The 23,271-nt window shown below is 48.6% G+C and overlaps 1 protein-coding gene and 1 pseudogene across 16 annotated transcripts in view; one reads left to right on the top strand and one right to left on the bottom strand.

Moving 5' to 3' along the window:
* The window catches only part of LOC135268141 (speedy protein E1-like), a 28,496-nt gene extending 8,600 nt beyond the window's left edge, over positions 1-19,896 (top strand). For 4 of the 16 annotated variants that reach the window (XM_064373418.1, XM_064373424.1, XM_064373426.1 and 1 more), the window contains 8 exons: positions 168-1,751; positions 1,853-2,005; positions 2,097-2,155; positions 2,450-13,275; positions 14,162-14,315; positions 18,583-18,615; positions 18,732-18,899; positions 19,020-19,896. In XM_064373418.1, coding sequence (XP_064229488.1) covers positions 13,023-13,275; positions 14,162-14,315; positions 18,583-18,615; positions 18,732-18,899; positions 19,020-19,104 — 693 coding nt within the window. In that variant the 5' untranslated portion in view covers positions 168-1,751; positions 1,853-2,005; positions 2,097-2,155; positions 2,450-13,022 and the 3' untranslated portion in view covers positions 19,105-19,896. Of the gene's footprint in view, positions 1-167; positions 1,752-1,852; positions 2,006-2,096; positions 2,156-2,449; positions 13,276-14,161; positions 14,316-18,582; positions 18,616-18,731; positions 18,900-19,019 lie in introns of those variants that run through there. The other 12 variants (XR_010341489.1, XR_010341490.1, XR_010341487.1 and 9 more) reach the window with 10 other exon arrangements.
* Positions 15,205-15,917, bottom strand: LOC135273685 (uncharacterized; annotated as a pseudogene).
* Positions 19,897-23,271: the final 3,375 nt, after the last annotated feature.

Here is a 23,271-nt window from a genome sequence, read left to right as displayed (position 1 = left end):
GAACCACGGACTGGGCCTGAGCTATGGGGCTCCTGGGGTGAGGCTTGGCCAGAAACACCCAAAATTTGGTTCTCTGTGTGTGTGTGTGTGTGCATTTATGTGTGTGTGTGTGTCTGTCAGGGCTGCCTGCCAGGAGCACTGGTCACCATGAATCCCTGTCCCTGCAGCAGGGCCATTTCGGGCAATCTCCTGGGTATGGACGGAGAGCTGCTCTGAGCAGGTGAGATACCCTGCCCCTCCTCCCTAGGGAGAGTCACCCTCAGCACCCACCAGGACATGCAGACACACCAGAGGGAAGGGGCCTGTGGCCCCTGGTGAAACCATCATCCATTGCCTTTGGGCACTGAGCTTCTCCAGGCTAGGGGTCACCCATGGCAGGGGTGCCTGGTACTGAGAGACTCAGGGCTCCTACCTCCATCTTGGGACTGTGCAAATATCCCTCCCCCCAGCTCCCACCCCACCACCCTGATCCTTTTTCCATGGGGAGGGGGCCAGGCAACCTAGTTAGGGGAGAGGAGGCTACTCCCTGTGCTCCAGCCCAGCCCCGCTTCCGCCCAACCCCCAGAACTCAACTTTGGGGCTGTCGCTCTCAGCATGGATGCCACCAGTGAGCGTGACTTTGTGGTTGAGTGTTGGGGAGCCAGTCCCCTGCCCTGTGCCTCACTTCTGTCCCCCAGCCCAGCTTCTCTCTAGTCTCCTCCCACTGTTGTATGGTCAGGCTGGTTGTGGTGATGGTTGTACATTAAAGTGTAAACTTTAAATGAATAAATTGGGCAGGGCACCGTTGCTCACTTCTGAAATTCTAGCACTGGCCTGTAGAGATGGTGAAACCCCGTCTCTGCTAAGAATACAAAACTTGTCCAGGAGTGGGGGCAGGTACTTATAATCACAGCTACTCAGGAGGCTGAGGCAGAAGAATTGCTTGAACCCAGGAGGCCAAGGCTGCAGTGAACCAAGATCGTGCCACTGCACTCCAGCCTAGGAAATGAGCAAAACTCCATCTCAAAAAGTCGAAGAAAAATACATAAATAAATGGGTAAATTGTATGTGAATGACATATCAGTAAAGGTGGTTTATTGAAAACAACAACAATAACAGAAACAGGCTAGGTGCAGTGGCTCACCTTTGTAATCCCAGCACTTTGGGAGGCTGAGGCAGGAAGATTGCTTGAGCCCAGGAGATTCAGACCAGCCTGGGTGACATAGCAAGACCCCATCTTTACAAAAAATGAAAATTTTGGTCGGGTGCAGTGGCTCATGCCTCTAATTTCAGCACTTTGGGAGGCCAAGGCAGTTGGATCGCGAGATCAGGAAATTGAGGCCATCTGGCCAACATGGTGAAAACCCATCTCTACTGAAAATACAAAGGTTAACTGGGCAGGTGGCAGGTGCCTGCAGTCCCAGCTACTTAGGAGGCTGAGGCAGGAGAATCACTTGAACCCAGGAGGCAGAGGCAGTGAGCCGAGCTCACATCACTGCAGTACAGCCTGGCAACAGAGCGAGACTCTGTCTCAAAAAAGAAGAAAATAAAAATTTAGCCAGGTTCCCCAGGGCCTAACCTTCTCTTACCCCGTGTTTGGTCAGGCTGGGTGGGGATGGGAGAGGCCTGGTGACTAGGAATCTTTTCTTTCTCCCAGTTGAGTTCCTGTTCTGGCCTTCACTCTGCATGACCTATCTCAGCAGGATGGTCAGGGACCTCAGCCTCTACAGCACCAAGGAATTCAGCTTCCTGCAGCTCTCAGATGCCTACAGGTAAGCCCCATGCTGCCACCTCCACCTGCCCCTCCCAGCCTCTGTATTCCCCATCCCCTTTGGGCATGGCTTCCTTCATCCCTGCCCCACCCCTCCACCAGACCTGGCCAGGGAGCTGCTGGACCAGCCAAGGGCCCAGCGCCGTCAGTGCCTGCATCTCTATCCCCAGCACTAGGAGCAGCCTGATGCCCCAGAAGAAAAACCCTGAGAGCTTGGAGTTGATCTGGAGCAAGGCAGGGTGTGTGTTTGGGCGGGTAAGCAAGGCAGGGAGAGTAGTGTGGGTGATGGGGGGTGCCCAATGGGCAGGATCCCGGGTCCAGCTCCTGTGCCTCCCTCTTCCTGTAGTGTGTGGGCTCCTGATGACCCTCAAGGGACTTGCCAGCACCTGCAACAAAGACCTACAGGTATGAGGCTGGGGATGGTGGCTGGGGGAGGCCTGCCTGCCTACACACCACATGCCAGTTCTCAGGGCTCTGGCACACCCAGGCAGGGGCCCCCAGGATTGCCATACATACTCCCATCCTGTGCACTCAGCCCCATCTGTGGCTGCCCTTGGAGCTCTCTGGCCTTCCTTTGCTTGGGTACTGAGTGTTCTTCCCATGGAAGGCAGCGGGGATGCCTCAGTGTGGGGTGGGGCTGTGGGGACCCTGGGTGCCAGGGGGCTGCTAGGCCCTCACCTCCTGCCATGTACCTTCCAGGAAGACAAGGAAGCTGTGTTTAAACTGTCAGACACCATGAGTGCCGTGCTCCAGGTGGCCACTGGCGTCATCTCCACGCTGCAGGCAAGAGCACACCCACCTGCCTCTCCTCCCCTAGATCCCAGGCACTGGGGTGGGCTTGCCAGGAGGGTGGCCTTGGAAGGAGGGAGAAGGGGCCGGAGGAACTGGGGCAGGGAAGGAGAGGTGTGCTCACTCCTACTCCTGGGGAACAGGGAAGGGACAGAAACTGCTGCCATGCAATGGAAGTAGATGAGACTCAAGGGATCTGGGGCCCATGAACTTGCCCAACCAGAACCCTTAAAAAAAAAGAAAATTTATATAAAAGGCTGGTGCAGTGGCTCATGCCTAGAATCCCACCCTTTGGGAGGCCGAGGCAGGAGGATCACTTGAATTCAGGGGTTTGAGACCAGCCTGGTCAACACAGTGAAACCTCATCTCTACTAAAAATACAAAAATTAGCCAGGCATGGTGGCACACTCCTATAATCCCAGCTACTCAGGAGGCTGAGGCAGGAGAATCACTTGAACCCAGGAGATGGATGTTGCAGTGAGCTGAGATCATGTTATTGCACTCTAGCCTGGACAACAGAGTGAAACTCCATCTTCAAATATATAAATAAATTAAATCAAAACCTGAAAAATATATTTTGTAGCAACAGAGTTTCTCTCTGTCACCCAGGCTTGAGCACGGTGGTGCAGTAGCTCACTGCAGCCTCGAACTCCTGAGCTCAAGTGATCCTCTTACCTCAGTCTCTGGAATAGCTGGGACTACAGGCGTGCACCCCCACACCTGCCTAATATGATTTTATGGAGACAGGGTCTCCCTATGTTGCCCTGGTCTTGAACACTTGGCCCCAAGCCATTTTTTCCACCTTTATCTCCCAAAGTGCGAGGATTACAGGCACGAGCCACTTTGCCTGGCTGATTTCTTTTAAAATCAATTATTATGGGAAATTTCTGTATATAACAGCTAGAAAATGCATAATGAGCCCTATGTACTGACACTCAGCTTCAACAATAATCAACTCATGGACATTCTGGCTCCTGCTGTCTTTACCCACAGCCCTCTCCAACTCCTTCAACCCCTTATTATTTCAAAGCAAATTCTCATCATCACATCATTTCATTCCTAAATGGTTCAGAATGTATCTTGAAATCAGTGTTTCTTGGTTTGGTGCAGAGGCTCACACCTGCAATCCCATCACTTTGGGAGGCTTAGGTGGGCAGATCACTTGAGGTCAGGAGTTTGAGACCAGCCTGGCCAACATGGTGAAACCCAGTCTCTACTAAAAATAGAAAAATTAGCTGGGTGTGGTGGCACACACCTGTAATCCCAGCTACCATGTGGGTGAGGCAGGAGAATCACTTGAAGCCCGTAGATGGAGATTGCAGGGAGCGGAGGTGGTGCCATTGCACTCCCACCTGTGTGACAGAGCAGGACGCCTTCTCAGAACAAACAAACACAAAAACATATTTCTTGAAGCTAGTACCCCAACTAGCAACACCAATATCACCTAAACTCCTGAGAAATGTGATGTGAGGCTGCACCCCAGATGGCTTAATCAGATACTCGGGGTGGTCCCCAGCAATTTGTATTTTTAGCAGATTCTCCATTGGTTAGGCCTGGTGGCTCATGCCTGTAATCCCAGCACTTTGAGAGGCTGAGGCAGGAGCATTGCTTGAGCCCAGGGATTCAAAACCAGCCTGAGCAACAAAGCAAAACACTGTCTCTAAAATTAAAAAAATTAAATTAGCCAGTCATGATGGCATGTACTTGTGGTCCCAGCCACTCAAGAGACTGATGTGCAAGGATCCCCTGTGTCCAGGACATCAAGGATGCAGAGAGCCATGATTACACCATTGCATTCCAACCTGGGTGACAGAGCAAGGCCCTGTCTCAAGAAAAGCCCAAAACAGGCTGGGCACTGTGGCTCATGCCTGTCATCCCAGCACTTTGGGAGGCAGAAGTGAGCAGATCACAAGGTCAACAGATAAAGACCATCCTGGCCAACATGGTGAAACCTCGTCTCTACCAAAAATACAAAAAAATTAGTTGGACATGGTGGGGCGTGCCTGTAGTACCAGCTACTCAGAGGCTGAGGCAAGAGAATTGCTTGAATCCAGGAGGCAGAGGTTGCAGTGAGCCAAGATTGCACCACTGCACTCCAGCCTGGTGGACAGATCTGTCTCAGAAAGAAAAGCCCAAAACAACAACAAATTAGCTGGGCATGGTGACATGCGTGCCTGTAGTTCCAGCTACTCAGAAGGCCTAGGCTGGAAGATCACCTGAGCTAGGTAGGCCCAGGCTCCAGTGAGCTATGATGGTCACTGCACTCACACTCCAGCCTGGGCAACAGAGCAAGACCCTGTCTCCTAAAAAGGAAAACAGATCCTCCAGGAACTTCTGATGCACGCTAAATATAAGTACTCTGAAATTGTAAAGGCCAGTGAAACATACAGGCCAGTAAGCATTAATAGCACACATAAATACTATCAGTAATTATGAGCAGATGGTTCAAGCTGAGAGTGAGAGAGCCGAGTGGGTAAGACAGGATCTGCCCAAGGCAGGGACATCCTGGCAGAGGGGCAGGTCCTGGGCCTGCAGCTTCAGACCCCAGGGTCCCCAGGGCTCACCACTCACCCACTTGTGCCCACAGATTCACTGAGAAAACATGTGACAGGCTCTCAGGCCCGACATGATGACCACTGACCTTGCCTACTCCCTGGTCTGCAAAGGGGTGAATGTGTAGCAGCCAGGGGGAGGGGGAGGTGATGGGGTGCCCCCTAGAGGGTGGGGGAGCTCAGGAAGGGGCACAGGTGGCCCTGCATGGTGGTTCACACCTGTAATCCCAGCATTTTGGGAGGCCTGGGTGGGCAGGTCACTTGAAGCCAGGAGTTTGAGACCAGCCTGGTCAGCATGGTGATACTCCATCTCTACTAAAGATACAAAAATTAGCCAGATGTGTTGGCACACTCCTGTAATCCCAGCTACTCAGGAAGCTGAGGCCAGAGAATCACTTTAACCTGGATGGTGGAGGTTGCAGTGAAGTGAGACCCTGTCTCTAAAAAAATAAAATGGAAGTGGAGAAAACTGGGCAAGGGCAGTGAGAGTTATAGATGGGAAGGGAAGAGGGGGCTCCTGCCACAGCCTCTGCCTTGTCCAGGAACCATCACCTTCAAACAGGGTATCACAGTGACCTCCTAGGCCAGGAGTAGTGGCTCATGTCTGTAATCCTAGCACTTTGGGCAACATTACAAGGGCCCAGCTACCACATTTTAAAAAAGCCATGCTGGGCATGGTAGCTCACACCTGTAATCCCAGCACTGTAGGAGACTGAGGCTGGTACAGCACTTGAGGCCAGGAGTTTGAGAGCAGCCAGACCAACATGGCAGAATCCCATCTCTAATAAAAATATAAAAATTAGCCATGTATGGTGGCACCTGCCTGTAATCCCAGCTACTCAGGAAGCTGAGGCAGGAGAATTGCTTGAACCTAGGAACCAGAGGTTGCAGTGAGCCGAGATGGCACTACTGCACTCCAGTCTGGGCCACAGAGCAGGGCTCTGTCAAAACAACAAAACTAGCCAGTTGTGCTGTGTGTCTTTAGTCCCAGCTACCTAGAAGGCTGAGGTGGGGGGATTGCTTGAGCCCAGCGGTGGGAGGCTGCAGCAAGCTGTGATGGCACCACTCTACTCCAGCCTGGGAAACAGAGACCCCCGTCCCTAAAAGAAAAAAAAGCCTGAAACTTACATTTTATTAACAACAAAGATAAACAAGCTAAACTCAAGGAAGAATGAATAACCCCTACCAAGTGATTTTGAGAGCAATGACAGATTTTGTTAACTAAAGAACCAAGGCTCGGTGTGGTGGCTCCCTCCTGTAATCTCAGCACTTTGGGAGGCTGTGGCTGGTGGATCACCTGAGGCCAAGAGTTGGAGACCAGCCTGGCCAACATGGTGAAACCCTATGTCTACTAAAAATTCAAAAAGCTAGTTGGGCATGGTGGCACATGCCTGTAACCCCAGCTACTTGGGAGGCTGAGGCAGGAGAATCACTTGAACCTGGCAGGCAGAGGTTCCAGTGAGCTGAGGTTGCACGATTATACTCCAGCCTGGGCAATGAGTTAAAACTCTGTCTTAATAAGACTGTGCACAGTGTCTCATGCCTGTAATCACAGTACTCTGGGAAGTCGAGGTGGATGGCTCACCTGAGGTCATGAGTTTGAGACCAGCCTGGCCAACATGGTGAATCCCCGTTTCTAAAAATACAAAAAATTAACTGGGCATTGTGGCAGATGCCTGTAATTCCAGCTACATGGGACGCTGAAGCAGGAGAATTGCTTGCATCCAAGAGGCAGAGGTTGCAGTGAGCCAGAATGACACCATTGCACTCCAGCCTGGGTGACAAGAGCAAGACTCCGAATTAAAAAATAAAATGAATAAGAAGGAGGAGGAAAGGGGTGGAAGAGGAGGAGTAGAAGAAAAAACAGCCGAAAGAGGGGGAGGAGGAGGAGGAGCAGCCAGGCACAGTGGCTCACACCTGTAATCCCAGGAGGAGGAGGAGAAACAGGTGTGGTGGCTCATGCCTGTAATCTGAAGAGGAGGAGGAACAACCAGATGGGGTGGCTCATGCCTATAATCTGAGGAGAAGAAGGAAGAGGAAAAGAGGAGTAGGAGGTAAAAGGAGGAAGAGAAGGAAAAAGGGAGGAGAAAAAGGATCAGGAGGAGGAGGAACAGCCAGGTGAGGTGGCTCATGCCTGTAATCTGAGGAGAAGGAAAATTGGAGGAGGAGGAGGAACAGCCAGGCACAGTGGCTCACACCTGTAATCCCAGCTCTTAGGGAGGCTGAGGCAGGCAGATCACAAGGTCAGGAGTTTGAGACCAGCCTGACCAATTTGGTGACACCCTGTCTTTGCTAACAGTGCAAAAATTAATAGGGCATGGTGGCCCTGCTTGTAATCCCAGCTACTCGGGAGGCTGAAGCAGGAGAATTGCTTGAACACAGCAGGTGGAGGTCGCAATGAGCCATGATTGCGCCACTGCACTCCAGCTTGGCAACAGAGCTGGACTCCATCATAAAATATAAAATAGTAAAGTACCAGTCAACATGGCTCCAGTCTGGTAAAAAATCCCATCTGCATAATAAAAGATTAGGATGGAGTAGCCAGCTTCTTTCACATGCTTTACAAATAGCATCCCTGATCCAGCCAGTCTTTTTTGCACCCTATGTGAATCAGATACCACCTCCTCATGCTCCTCTATAAAACCTGTAAATCCAGCACTTTGAAAGGCTGAGGCCACTGGAGGTCAGAAATTCAAGACCAGTCTGGCCATCATGGTGAAACCCGTCTCAACTAAAAATACAAAAATAAGCTGGGGATGATCGCAGGTGCCTGTAATCCCAGCTACTCGAGAGGCTGAGGCAGGAGAATCATTTGAACCAGGGAGGCAGAGGTTGCAGTGAGCCAAGAGAGCACCACTGCACTTCATCCTGGGAGACAGAGTGAGACTGTCTAAAATTAAAACAAAAAACCTTCCTCATTCACTGCGGAAGTGGCAACCCATTTTCTCCAGGACTCCTGTCTGTGCAGTGAGCTCTTCTCTTTCTTTTGCCTGTTACACTTCTGCTCTTAATTTCACTCTGGAGTGTCTGCATTCAGTTTTCCATGGCCTTGGGACAATGAACCTGAGATTTTACCCCATACAACAACACTGCTTCACAAATACAACTTCAAAACCCGTTTTTGGCCAGACACAGTGGCTCATGCCTGTAATCTCAGCACTTTGGGAGGCTAAGGGTGGGCAGATCACCTGAGTTGGGAGTTTGACACCAGCCTGACCAACATGGAGAAACCCCGCCTCTACTGAAAATACAGAATTAGCTGGGCATTGGGAGATGCGGATTTTCAAAGACAGGGATAAATTCAGGAAAGCAGAAGCTACAGGTAAAATCATGAAGCTGGCCAGGCATGGTGGCTCATGCCTGTAATCCCAGGACTTTGGGAGGCCCAGGTGGGAGGATCCCTTGGGGCCAGGAGTTCCAGACCAGCCTGGGCAACAAAGCAAGACCCCCATCTCTACAAAAATTGGCTGGGCATGGTGGTGCTCACCTGTAGTCCCAGTTACTCGGGAGGCTGATATGGGAGCGTCGCTTGAGCCCAGGAATTGGAGGCTGCAGTGAGCTATGATCGTGCTAAATACAAGGATATCAGAAAAATGTTGGATGGCTGGTTGGGTGCAATGGCTCTCTCCTGTAATCCCAGCACTTTGGGAGGCCGAGGTGGAAGGAGCACCTGAGGTCAGGAGTTTGAGACCAGCCTGGCCAATGTGGTCAAACCTCATCTCTACTAAAAATACAAAAATTATCTAGGTGTGGTGGTGTGTGCCTGTAATCCCCACCTACTCAGGAGGCTGAGGCAGGATAATTGCCTGAACCCAGGAAATGGATGTAGCAATGAGCTGAGATGATATCACTGCTCTCCAGCCTGGGCAATAGAGCGAGGCTCCGTCTTGAAAAAAAAAAAGGAAAGAAAAATGTTGGATAGCATCTACATCTCTGAAAAAGGAACAGATCAGCAGGCTGATGAATATGAGTCTATGAATAAGACCTACAGAAATAAGAAGATGCCAAATGATTCCTGAGACCTCTTCATGATGTTTCTAAAATGCAATAAAATACGTCTCTCAAGTTGACCAAAAGGTACAATGTTTGAGTTAGATGGGAGGAGTGGGTTTTCGAGATCTATTGCCCAGCAAGAGTAGTATTCATTAGGAACCATAGTTACTAATAACATATATTTCAGAGTCATCCTCTGTTGCCCAGGCTACAATGCAGTGGCACAATCTCAACTCACTGCAACCTCCGACTCCATGGTTCAAGTGATTTCCTTGCCTCAGCCTCCTGAGTAGCTAGGATTACAGGTGTGTGCCACCTTGCCCAGCTAATTTTTGTATTTTTAGAAGTGGGGTTTCACCATGTTGGCCCAGCTGGTCTTGAACTCTTGACCTCAGGTGCATCAGCCTCCTAAACTATTGGCGTTACAGGCTTAAGCCACTGTGACTGGCAAAAAGTAGACTTTAAATGTTCTCATGACAGCAAAATGGTACATTTGTGAGATGATGGATATGTTAATTACCTTAATATAGTCAATAATCATTCCACAATGTATACATAGATCAAAACATCACACTACGCCCCACAAGCATACACAATTATTATATCTATTAAAATAATTAAGTTTATCTCTTCAAAAATTAATAAGAAGTCCCAGCCAGGCTCGGTGGCTCATGCCTATGTAATTCCAACACTTTGGGAGGCGGAGTTGGGCGGATCACAAAGTCAGGAGTTCAAGACCATGCTGACCAACATGGTGAAACCTCATCTCTACTAAAAATGCAAAAAAATTAGCCAGGCATGGTTGCATGCACCTGTAATTCCAGCTAATCGGAAGGCTGAGGCAGGAGACTGTTCCTGAACCCAGAAGGCAGAGGTTGCAGTGAGCCGAGATCACGCCACTGTACTCCAGCTTGGGCATCAGAGCGAGACCCCATCCAAAGAAAAATAAAAAAGACATCTCAAACTTGTAATTTCACCTCTTTGAGCCTCAACTTCTCAAATCTGAGATGAGGTTTCACCATGTGGGTCAGGCCAGTCTTGAAGTCATGACCTCAGGTGATCCACCCACCTTGGCCTCCCAAAATGCTTGGATTTCAGGCCTGAGCCACTGACAGCTATCCATCACTCATGCCTTTCCCTAGCTCAGGGAGTCTGCATTTTCCAGCAGAGGAAGTTATCAGATATGCACTTGTCTCAGGTGAGCAGAAGGATGACGAGTTCAGTAAAGTTCTTGGTGCTCACAAGGAATTTCCTAGCAGGCAAATTGGGTGAAGAAATATATCTCTTTTGTTGTTGTTGTTGGAGTCCCACTCTTCCTTAGGCTGGAGTGCAGTGGCACTATCTTGGCTCACTGCAACCTACGCCTCCTGGGTTGAAGCAATTCTCCTGTCTCAGCCTCCCAAGTAGCTGGGATTACAGGAACCTGCCACCATGCCCAGCTACTTTTTTTGTGTTTTTAGTAGAGACAGGTTTTCACCATGTGGACCAAGCTGGTCTTGAACTCCTGACCTCAGGTGATCCACCTGCTTTGGCCTCCCAAAGTGATGGAATTACAGGCATGAGTCACTACAGCCAGAACTCAGTTTCCCTGGATGGTCTCTGAATGCCATGAAACTTTTATTTTCTATTAAAAACATTTTTTTTGGCACAGGGTCTCACTGTGTTGCTCAGGCTAAAGTGCTGTGGCACAATCATAGCTCACTGCAGCCTCTAGCTCCTGGGCTCAAGCAATCCTCCTGCCTCAGTCTCCCAAGTAGTTGGAACACAGGTGTTAGCCATCACACCTGGCTAATTTTTTTTTTTAATAGAGTTGGGGTCTTGCTCTGTTGCCCACACTGGTATTGAACTCCTTGCCTCAAGCAATCTTCCCCCCTTGGCCACCCAAAATGCTGGGATTACAAGCATAAACTGTGCACAGCTGAGATTTTTTTTTTGACTTAGTCTTTTTGTACATGTGCTATATTATTCATAGAATTCATAAATGGTAGAGAAATTTCTGAGTTCAGGGAAATATATATGATTCAAAACGATATATAGACTAGAGTTTCTTAGTTCAACTGGAGGGGCTGGTTTTAGGTGATCCATGGACTCCCTGAAATTGAGGACACCATTGGAAATATATGTGAGCTCATGGACAATTTTCTATGATTTTCAGTCCTCAGAATGTCTCTTGGACTCATGCCTTAGGGCAGAGGACGCATGTACCCCTAGTACAGAATCTCGGACAGTGAATGTCAGGAAGCATTCAGCAGAAAAGCTTTGGTAAATTGAGTGCTTTTATTTAACTTTTTCATCAAGTCAGTGTACCTGGGATCTCTTGTACATGTTAGTCTCACTCTGTAAGGTTTCATCATTTCTGCTTTCCCTACTTTTCTTTGCCACCCTGCTCCCTCTCCTACCAGAGAGGACTCAGAAATATGCATGTCCAAATGAGCCCCCAGCATGCTTCAGCCTTTGAGTGGAGAGGACACAGCCTCTGCTGGGACAGGAAACGAGGGATGCGGAGACCCCGAAGATGCTTTAGGACAATGGTCTGAGGTTGGGACGGTGGCAGGAGATGCCATTCACTTCGGATCTCCAGGACAGGAGCTCAGGCTGGCAGTTACATGTGTTTTTCTTCACACTGGTTGCCTTGTTGGAGTGACCGATGACATCAGAGATTCCAGCCTTACTGATTGGAGGGACTGAACTCCGTGGGCACTTTGAAACTCAGGTGGACAACAGTATCTTCTCAGAGCTGTTCTCCACTCCTGACTTCTTCCCAGCCTTGAGAATAGACAACACATTCTTCTGGTTCCTAGTAGAGTGTGGAAGAAGGCTTTGGCCACAACAGGAACTAGCTTCCCTGGGAGGGAACAGAGTTTGGCGGAGATCATGGCCAGCCATCAACGGCAACCCCAGGTTGAGGAGCAGAGCCCCCAGCCTAGCACCTCAGGGTACTCCCTTCCGGAAGCGGTGGACAATGAAACGCCAGGACTATCAAGTGAGGGGACTAGAGGAAGAAGAGATGAGAGAGGATTGACTAAGAACCAGGAAGGAATGAGGGTAGGGGGTGGGGGTTGGCTCACACCTGTAATCCCAGCACTTTGAGAGGCTGAGGTGGTCAGATCACCTGAGGTCAGGAGTTTGAGATAGTCTGCCCAACATGATGAAACCCCATCTCTACTAAAAAAAAACAAAAATTAGCTGAGTGGTAGTGGTACGTGCCTGTAACCCCAGCTACTCAGTATACTGAGGCAGGAAAATTGCTTAAGCCTGGGAGGCCAAGGTTGCAGTGAGCCGAGATCCTGCCACTGCACTCCAGTCTGGGTGAGAGAGTGAGACCCTGTCTCAAAAAAAAAAAAAAAAAAAAAAAAGCAGGGGCCCAGAAGTCAGGAGGAAGCACTTGAGGAGGGTGTATGAGAAGAAAGGAGGGACTCAGGCCAGGTGCAGTGGCTCACACCTATAATCCCAACACTTTGGGAGGCCGAGGCAGATCACTTGAGGCCAGGAGTTTGAGACCAGCCTGGCCAACATGGTGAAACCCCATCTCTACTAAAAATACAAGAATGAGCTAGGCGTTATGGCAGGCACCTATAATCCCACGACTTGGGAGGCTGAGGCAGAAGAATCACTGGAACCCAGGAAATGGAGGTTGGGATGCAGTGATATGAGATCATACCACTACACTCCAGCCTAGGTGACAAAGCAAGATTCTGTCTTAAGAAAAAATAAAAAGGGTGAATGCAGAGAGCCAGGGACCAGGAAAGGAAATGAGGACACATTCTGAGGATAGAGAGATAGAAGGATGGGGAGGAGAAGGAGAAGCACATGGGGTTTACAGAGGAGAAAGATGGAAAGATGGCTTGCAGAAGCCAACAGTCTGAGGGGCTGGGGAGGATGGAGAATGGTTGGGGTTTGGGGCTGGGATCTAAGGTGATCAATTGCAGAAGTGTTACATGGTGGCCTGGTTTCTTTACTCAGACCCTTGGGTAGATCCCAGCCCCCCATTTAGGTTCCTTTGCTCAAAAAGGAAGAGGGAGTGGTTGGACGAATCTGAGGAACTGGATGAGGAGCCAGAGAAGGTGCACACCCCTGAGTCTGAGGAGACCTGGGTCGTGGAGACCCTGTGTGGTCTCAAGGTGAAGCCAAAGAAACGGCAAGTGTCAGCTGTGCTCCCTGAGCACCACAAGGTCTTCAACAGGCTGCTTGGTAAGAGGACACCCCAGAGAGCACCTCCAATCCTGTTCTTTTCAAAAAGGAAACTTCCCATTACCATACTTTTCCCATGGAAAAAAATATGCCCCCCTAGTGGGTAAGCCCATGCAGGAGGACTCAAGTGATCACTCATGAGGGACGCTTAGGAGGTGATAGAAGATTCACTTAGATTGTGATTGGGATAAGAGAGCTTGGTTTCAGGCCAGGTGCCATGGCTCATGCCTGAGATCCCAGCACATTAGGAGGCTGAGATGAGGATTGCTTGAACTCAGGACTTTGAGGCTGCAGTGAGCTATAACTGCACCACCGCACTCCAGCCTGGTTGAGAGAGCAAAACCCTATCTCAAGAAAAACCAAAGACGGGTGTAGTAAGTCATGCCTGTAATCCCAGCACTTTGGGAGGTTGAGGTGGGTGGATCACCTGAGGTCAGGAGTTTGAGACCAGCCTGACCAACATGATGAAAACCAATTTCTACTAAAAATACAAAAATTAGCCAGGTTGTATGCCTGTAATCCCAGCTACTTGGGAGGCTGAGGCAGGAGAATCACTAGAACTTGGGAGATGGAGGTTGCAGTGATAGGAGATTGCACCACTACACTCCAGCCTGGGCGATAAAGTGAAAAAAAAAAAAAATGGGACTCAGAGAGCCAGGACCAGAAAAGGAAATGATGCATTCTGTGGACAGAGAGATGGAAGAATGGGAAGGAGAAGGAGAGGCACATGGGGTTTACAAAGGGGAAAGATGGCTTGCAGAAGCCAACAGTCAGCGGGGCTGGGGAGGATGGAGAGTGGTTTGGGGTTTGGGGTTGGGGTTTAAGGTGATCAGTTGCAGAAGCATTACATGGTGGCCTGTTTTTTTTTACTCAACCGCTTGGGTAGATCACAACCCCCCACTTAGGTTTCTGTGCTGGAAACGGAAGAGGGAGTGGTCGGATGAATCAGAGGAGGAGCCAGAGAAGGTGCTCGCCCCTGAGTCTGAGGACACCTGGGTGGTGGAGACCCTGTGTGGTCTCAAGGTGAAGCTGAAGCGACAGTGAGTGTCATCCATGCTCCCTGAGCACCATGAGGTCTTCAACAGGCTACTTGGTAGGAAGACACCCCAGAGAGCACCTCCAATCCTGTTCTTTTCAAAAAGAGGAAACTTCCCATAACCATACTTTTCCCATGAGAAAGATATGACCCTAGTGGGTGAATTCTCCATGCAGGAGGACTCAGAAGTGATCACTCATGAGGGATGTTTAGGAGGCCATAGAGGATTCAGCTAGACTTGATGAAGGTCTGCGATTGGGATAGGAAAGCTTGGTTTCAGGCCAGGCACTGTGGCTCATGCCTGAGATCCCAGCACTTTAGCAGGCTGAGGCAAGAGGATTGCTTGAACTCAGGACTTTGAGGCTGCAGTAAGCTATGATAGTACCACTGCACTCCAGCCTGGGTGACAGAGCCAAACCCTGTCTCAGAAGAAAAACCAAGGCCAGGCACTGCAGATCATGCCTCTAATCTGAGCACTTTGGGAGGCCGAGGTGGGTGAATCACCTGAGGTCAGGAGTTTCAGACCAGCCTGACCAACATTGTGAAACCCCATCTCTACCAAAAATACAAAAAATAACTAGGAGTGGCTGTGCATGCCTGTAATCCCTGCTACTCAGGAGGCTGAGACAGGAGAATTGCTTGAACTGGTCTTGAACAACTAACCTCAGGTGATCTGCCTGCCTTGTCCTCCCAAAGTGCTGGGATTACAAACATGAGCCACTGTGCCCGGCCAGCTCCCAAGGTCTTCAGTTTTGGTGCCCACCATTTTTTTTTGAGACAGATTCTAGCTTTGCTCCCATGATAGAGTGCAGTGGCATGCTCATAGCTCACAGCAGCGTCTAATTGCCTGGGCTCAAGCAATCCTCCTGCCTGAGCCTCCTGAGTAGCTGGGACTACAGGCACAGGCCACCTCACTCCACGAATTTCTGTAATTTTTGTAGAAAGAGGGTCTTGCTGTGTTGCCCAGGTTGTTCTTGAACTGTTGGGCTCATGTGATCCTCCAGTCTCTGCCTGTCAAAGTCCTGGGGTCACAGGCTTCAGCCAATACTCCTAGCTATTCTTGGTCTTTTTATGATTTGTCAGCATTTCCCTTGGGACTCTGCAGGTCTCTTGCAGAGTGACTGAGCGGCCCTTCCCTCTCCTATGGGTCCTTTGAGATCTGAGCCCTGGGCCGCAGTCCGGCCGCAGCCCTGAAGCTCCTGACCTCTCTACTCCTAGCACTTTGGGAAAGTTCTCTGCCTGGCACAGAAAAGACCCTCCTGACACCAGCCAATGTAGATACACTCCTTGCAAAGATCCCATTGGAGCTCACCATCCTGGGCCCATCACCCACATCCCTTCCTCTGGCTCCTCAGACTTGCATTCCACCATCAAATACCCCTCCACCCCACAGATTCTGAATAAGCACAGTCACCCCAACACTGAGGTCCCTTCTCTGATGGGCAACCTCTCCCCAGCCCCCATTGCCCCATCTCCAGGATCTTCCTCTTCCAAGATGTGACTTCTCTCTCTCTGTGTTCCTTTCTCTCCATTAGTACTGCTAGATATGGTCATAGCATATTTTAGCCGTGCCAGCCTCTTCTCCTGGCAAAACCAATGCATTCATTTTTTCCTGGCCCTGTGAGTGGCTTGCTTCCTCCTATTCATCAATGTCCAATACCTTGGGACAGTGGAGGGAAGTGGGATTCCATTCTTTCATTTATTCTTTCACCTATTTGTTCTCTTTACTCTGTGTATTGAAAAGATAGCATTATGCCATGGTGTTTTTAGACTGTTTTATCTAAAAACAAACTCAGGCCAGGTGCAGACTCATGCCTATAATCCCAGCACTTTGGGAGGCTGAGGTGGGCAGATCACATGAGGTCAGGAGATGGAGACCAGCCTGGCCAACATGTCAAAACCCTGTCTCTACTAAAAAAGTACAAAAATTAGCCAGACACGGTGATGTGCACCTGTAATCCTAGCTGCTTGGGACACTGAGGCAAGAGAACTGCTTTAACCCAGGAGAGAGAGGTTGTAGTAAGCTAAGATTGAGCCACTCACTCCCGCATGGGCAACAGACTGAGACTTTTTCTCAAAAACAAACAAAGCCCAAAAAAAAAAAAAAAAAAAAGAAAGAAAAAACAAGCTCAAACGCCAGTTTACAAATAAAAGAGTAAAACAAAAAGAATTGTAACCACCCCCCAAGGGGAGAGGAAACATAGCAGACATGACGCTTCCCCCAGCAAACAGCCATTTCTGGTTCCTCTGTCTCTCTCCTTCCCACATCAACCCCAAATGCAACGGTCCATCATCCTCCTCTGGGTTCCCATGACAGAGGCCACAGTTCAGGCCCCCTGGCATCACTTGAATCCACTGTCAAATGCTCCCTGCTGGGGTCTCCTAGAGCCTCTCCCCAAGCCAGGGGACTTCCTAGTGTAGCCAGAATATCTCTCCAAAGCCCAAGTCTGACCCCCCACTGCCCATCTGAACAGCTTCCTTAGCTGATGTCTTTTGAAATCGAGGCCAGGGTCACAGTGCTAATTCCACCATCTTTACAATCTCTCTACAGCCAAACCGGCTCACCCTCTTTGTGTTTCCTGGCTTGGTTTCACCACTCCTTCCAAATGCCTTCGACTCGACTTTGTGTTTGTGTTTTCTGTCTGGGGTCCTGCACACATGTGGTTTTGAGGAGAATGACATATTCCTTAAAGTCAGTTCACCCCACAGCCTCTGTGATGCCTGCCCTCATCTTCCCACCTCTGCACACCCACAGCACTCCAGTTACATCCTATTACAATGTGACATTGGGATTAGGTGATCTGCCCTGATTTCTTCCAGTACGATTAGACTAGATGCCTGTAGAAAGCAGACTTTGGCAAAATATCAATGTATCCTTTTTTTTTTTTTTTTTTTGAGACAGAGACTTGCTCTGTTCCCCAAGCTGGAGTGCAGTGGTGAGATCATAGCTCATAGCAGCCTCCACCTCCTGGGCTCAAGCAATCCTCCCAACTCAGCCTCCTGATTAGCTCAGACTACAGGGCTGTGCCCCCACACCAGGACAGTTATTTATTTATTTTTAATTTATTTTTTTATTTTTTGATATAAAGTCTCACTCTGTCACCCAGGCTGGAGTGCAGTGGTGTGATCTCAGTTCACTGCAACCTCCACCTCCTGGGTTCAACAAATTCTCCTACCTCAGCCTTCTAAGTAGCTGGGACTGCAAGTGTGTGTCACCACGCTCGGCTAATTTTTTTGTATTTTTAGTAGAGATGGGGTTTCACCATGTTAACCAGGATGGTCTCAATCTCCTGACTTCATGATGCACCCACCTCAGCCTCCCAAAGTGCTGGGATTATAGGTGTGAGCCACAGTGCCCAGCCTACTTATTTATTTATTTATTTATTTTTGAGATGGAGTCTCTGTCACCCAGGCTGGAGTGCAATGGCATGATTTCGACTCAATGCAACCTCTGCCTCCTGGGTTCAAGTTCTCTGCCTCAGCCTCCCGAGCAGCTGGAATTATAGGTGCCTACCACCACACCCGACTAATTTTTGTATTTTTAGTAGAGACAGGATTTTACCATCTCGGCCAGGCTGGTCTTGAACTCCTGACCTTGTAATTCACCCACCTCGGCCTCCCAAACTGCTGGGATTACAGGCATGAGCCACTGTGCCTGGCCCCGGCCTACTTATTTATTGAGACAGAGTCTCACTGCATCTCCCAGGCTGGAATGCAGTGGCCTGATCTTGGCTTACTGCAACATTCATCTCCTGGGTTCATGCAATTCTTGCACCTCAGCTCCTTGAGTAGCTAGGACTAAGGTGTGTGTCACCATGCCAGGCTGATTTTTGTATTTTTGGTAGAGATGGGTTTTGCCATGTTGACCAGGCTGGTTTCAATTCTTGCACCTCAGCTCCTTGAGTAGATAGGACTAAGGTGTGTGTCACCATGCCAGGCTGATTTTTGTATTTTTGGTAGAGATGGGTTTCCCCATGTTGACCAGGCTGGTTTCAAACACCTGGTCTCAAGCAGTGCACCTGCTTCAGCCTCCCAAAGTGCTGGGATTCCAGGCGTGAACCACCATGCATGGCCAAGAGTTTTTTCTATTTTTATTAGAGACAAGGGTCTTGCTGTGTTGTCCAGGCTTGTCTCGAACTCCTGGTCTCAAGCAATCTTTCTGCCTTGGCCTTCCAAAGTTTGGGAATTCCAAGCATGAGCCACCTTGGGTTTTTGTCTCTCTCCATCCTGAAGGTGTGAAAGACACCTTTCAGCAGGTCTCTGTCCAACAGGTCCCTCCTGAGGAAGGCATGGCTCTCTGCAGGGTGAGTACCAGTCCTGAGCCGAGGACAGTCCCCTGCCCTCCTCTCTGGGAAGTTGACCTCAGCTGGAGGTCTCTCCTGGTGGTGTCCCTCAGCAGCAACCTGATTTCTGCCCCCAGCTACCTGGCCAATGACATGGAGGAGGATGACAAGGCCCCCAAACAAGCCATCTTCTACTTCCTGTGTGGGAAGAACTGCTCCAGTGACCCTTGTTCCAGAAGCTTCGGTTCTAGTTCTTCTGTTCCATGCACTGGAGAGCTTGGGTTTCCCCAGAGGAGCTGGAGGAGGTGAGTGGGGTGTGGGGAGGTGGATGAGGTGGGAGGAATCAAGTGGATTGGAGGCTGGATGAGGGGAGGGAGGGGCATCTGAGGAGTCCCCATCTTCTCAAGGGGCATTTCCTTTTCCAGATCCAAGCTTATGACCCAGAGAACTGGATGTGGGCTCGAGACTGCACCCTCCTTTCCTAGAGCTCCAGGGACCATGGAGGCCTGAGATCATCGGCCTGAGGGAAGGTACATCTGTGTCCCATGGAGTCAAGGCAGAATATCATGGTCTATTTAGGAAATCTGAGGAACCCAATTGCTTGAACCAGCTTCAAGCCTGGACAACATGGCGAGATCCCTTTTCCACAAAAATACACAAATTAACTGGGTGATGTGGGAGGCATCTCTATTCCCAACTACTCAGGGGGCTAAGGAGGGAGGATCTCTGGAGCTTGGGAGGTTGGGGCTGCAGGGAGCCCTGATCCTGCCACTGCACTCCGGTCTGAGACCCCGTCTCAAAAATCATCATAAATACTGAGTTCTGGTAGATTCATTACGATTGATGCACTTGAGTTACCGATGCGGGTTGAGGATTCAGTGAAGATTTGGTTTATGTCTTGTGCAGCTAACCACATTGAGGACCCAGCATGAGACTTAACCATTAGGAAGTGGGATTATGGATCAGGCTTCTGGACTGGTGGTTTATGATGTTGTCACATTAGAAACACAGCTAGCATGGTTACAAGTTTAGATCTTAAGTGACACAAAAGGCCCCAGGCATGATGAAGCTACGTGGTAGTTCCCCTAAATTCCTGTAAAAATAAATTTTCATTTGACATTAACTGTATGTTTTTGAAATGTGAAAATTCAGATGTGATTTTTTTACCTCATATTGACATGTTTGTATGTTACTTTAAAGAGGATGTGTTTTAAAGGAGGACATGCACTTTGTGTTTTCAAGAGAACAGTGTGGTGCATGTCTTGGGGAAATGTAATAAAGATGAAGTTTTTTTTACCTTTACAGAGTGCAACCATATTGCTCTGGATTGCTTATTTGCTATCAAGTGACATTTTTCCTTAATGGGGTTGTGGTTATTTGAACATATTTATTAGCTCTGGAAGATAATCCTGTGTTATTTTTCATGTAGAAAAAAACATAAAGCTGGGTGCAGTGCTCACACCTATAATCCCAGTACTTTTAAAGTCATGGCAGGAGGATCACTTGACACCAGGAGTTTGAGACCAGCCTGGGCAACATAGCATCTACATCTATTTGTAAAAAATGTTTTTAAAAAGAAAAAAAAATAGAAGAGAAGGCCAATCCCAAGCTAGAGGTTTTTGTTTGTTTGTTTTGTTTTTTTTGAGATGAAGTCTCGCTCTGTCACTCAGGCTCGAGTGCAGTAGTGCAATCTTGGCTTACTGCAACCTCCACCTCCTGTGTTCTAACCATTCTTCTGCCACAGTGTCCCAAGAAGCTGGGACTACAGGTGTGTGCCACCATGCTGAGGTAATGTTTGTATTTTTAGTAGAGACACGGTTGCAACATATTAGCCAGGCTGATCTCAAACTCCTGACATCAAGTGATCCATCCACCCTGGCCTTTCAAATTGCTGGGATTACAGGCATCAGCACCATGCCCAGCCCCTAAGCTTGAGTTTTAAAGCAGGAAATGAGGGAAACATATTGAGAGAAGAAAACCAGGTGGTAAAAATACTCTAAAGGTTTTTATTTTTTAGAGTTTCTAAAGTGGCTCACACCTGTGATCCCAGCAGGAGTTCCAGACCAGCCTGGCCAACATGGTGAAACCCCATCTCTACTAAAAACACAAAAATTAGCCAGGGATGGTGGTGCCCACCTGTAATCCTAGCTATTCAGGAGGCTGAGGCAGGAGAAATCACTTGATCCTGGAAATTGGAGGTAGCAGTGAGCAGAGATTGTGCCACTGCACTCCAGCCTGGGTGTCAGAGCAAGAGTCTGTCTTCCAAAAAAAAAAAAGAAAGAAAGAAAGAAAGTTCCTGCAACATTTGAGCCATTAAAGACAGGCACTGTGCCATGCAATTTTTTTATTTTTGGAGATGGGGTCTTGCTCTGTCACGTACGCTGGGGTGCAGTGGTGTGGTCATAGCTCACTGTAGCCTCAGACTCAAGCTCAAGTGATCTTCTTACCTTGCCTCCCAAAGTGCTGGGATTACAAGCATGAGCCATCACAGCTGGCCTGTGTGACACAATTCTGATGTCAACTCCCTGATGTTAACGTCAAATGCCACAGGTTAAGGCCACAAGCCCCCACTAGGCTGCCTTCACTTTAGATGCAAGCTGCAAGTTTGGGTGTCCTCAGACCACATGTACTTCTCATTAATTGGCTACAAATTCAGAGATTCCCACAGTGTCCTCAGGTTTGATAATTTCTCTATAACAACTCAAAGAACTCAGAAAAGCAAGATACTTTTTTTTTTTTTTGAGATGAAGTCTCACTCTGTTAAGCAAAAGTGTAATGGCACAATCTCAGCTTACTGCAACCTCTGACTCTCAGATTCGAGCGATTCTCTTGCCTCAGTCTCACGAGTAGCTGGGATTTCAGGTGAGTGCCATCATACCTGGCTAATTTTTGTATTTTTGGTAGAGAGGGTTTCACTGTGTTGGCCAGGTTGGTCTCAAACTCCCAAACACAAGTGATCTGCCCGCCTCAACTTTCCAAAGTGCTGGGATTACAGGCATGAGCTACTGTGCCCGGCTGAGCATGATATTTTCATTACAGTTTTATATAAGAAAAACTGACAAAAGTTAACACCAGCCAAAAGCAGAGACACATAGTATAAACTCTGAGAGGGTCCTGAAGATGACATTTCTGTGTCCTCAGGGCACATCATCCTCTCAGCACACTGATGTGTATCACCAACCAGAGAAGGTCACCTTGGCTTCCATGTCCAAGGGTTTTATTACATCAGGCGGGTTGATGCAATCATTGGCCAGGCAATTGAGTCCATCTCCAGCCCCTCAGTTCCTTTCTGGAGGTCGGACTGACATCATGTGGCTCAAAGTTGCAACCTTCAAATCACATGGTTGGTCTTTCTGGTGTGGTTGGCCCCTTGGCCAAGTCATCTGGTTAGCAGGAACTCAGGTGTGACCCTGGGGTGGCCACCATGAGTAACAGACAGGCCTATCATTCAAGAAATTCCATGGATTTAGAGGCTGGCTACCTCCAGGAATCAGAGAGAAGACCAGAACCAACAGGGAAAAGAAGACCAGGGAAGTGTCAGAACAGCAAAGAAATAAATTCCTTTTTTTTTTTTATTTTGTGTAAATGAGTTTATTGACAAAGACACAAGGTCATGCTTCCCTCAACCCCCACCCTCCCCCAAAACAGGACCCAACAAGAACAGAGGAATGAGAAGCATTCTTGTGGTAACATTTCCCCCACCCCCTCCTTCCCATTTCTTTCCAAAGACTCAAGCTTCACAACACAGACACACAGAGCAGGCTTGGGTGAGGACAGACACTCAAGGAATCTCTGACCAGCAAACTAGTTCTGGGTGTTTGCTTCTCCTGCCCTTTGTATGATGCCAGCTGACGTTACAAAGACACACTTAGGCAGAGGAGGGGGGATGCAGGGCGATCTCCACCCACTTCCCCAGTTTGGCCAACCTTGGAATGAGCCAAGAGAGAAGTCATGGTGGAGGCAACAGTTTCTGCCTCTCGGGAGAGGTCCTTCCCATAATAAATTCTACTCCCCATAATAAATTCCTTTTTATATGTGTATATATAATGTACCTAAAATACATATCTAATGAATTAATGTATTAAATATGTAGATTGTTTTATAAAGAGAAATGTCATTTTTTCATATAACATATACACGTCATACATATAGAGACAAATACATAAGTTTCTCCCTTTATTTATTTATGAGTTGAGTTGGAGTCTCACTCTGTCGCCCAGGCTGGAGTGCGGTGACATGATCTCAGCTCACTGCAACCTCTGCCTCTTGAGTTCACGTGATTCTCCTACCTCAGCCTCCCGAGTTGCTGGGATTACTTTTGTTAAATTTGGCCTAAATCTGCCTCATAAACAGTGAACTGTATCCTAATTTAAGTGTGTAAACATTTCGCTAAAGTAATGTAAAAGTAAAGTTAAAGAAAATAAGGAGAAAAGAGCATAAACCTTTGTGAAAAAGCCTTTAGGCCTTGTCAGTGCCTAGAATGTATTTATTTCACTACACTGGGGACTCCATTTCCAGTATGTATAAGGTCCATTTTCAGAAGACTGGCCGAGCATGAAAAAGGGGATGAGGAGGAATCGTGCAAACAATTGCATCCAGGCGGTGTTCCTAGGACCTGAGGGCCCCCTCTGTATGGCAGGGGCACCCAACAGCTGTAACTGATGTGTACCCTGAGAA

Source organism: Aotus nancymaae, unplaced genomic scaffold (assembly GCF_030222135.1).
Source record: "Aotus nancymaae isolate 86718 unplaced genomic scaffold, 86718_ANA_hifiasm-v0.15.2.pri h1tg000008l, whole genome shotgun sequence".
NCBI classification, from domain to species: domain Eukaryota; kingdom Metazoa; phylum Chordata; class Mammalia; order Primates; family Aotidae; genus Aotus; species Aotus nancymaae.
Note: the sequence above shows the minus strand (reverse complement) of the source record. Positions and strands in the feature narration are given on the sequence as shown.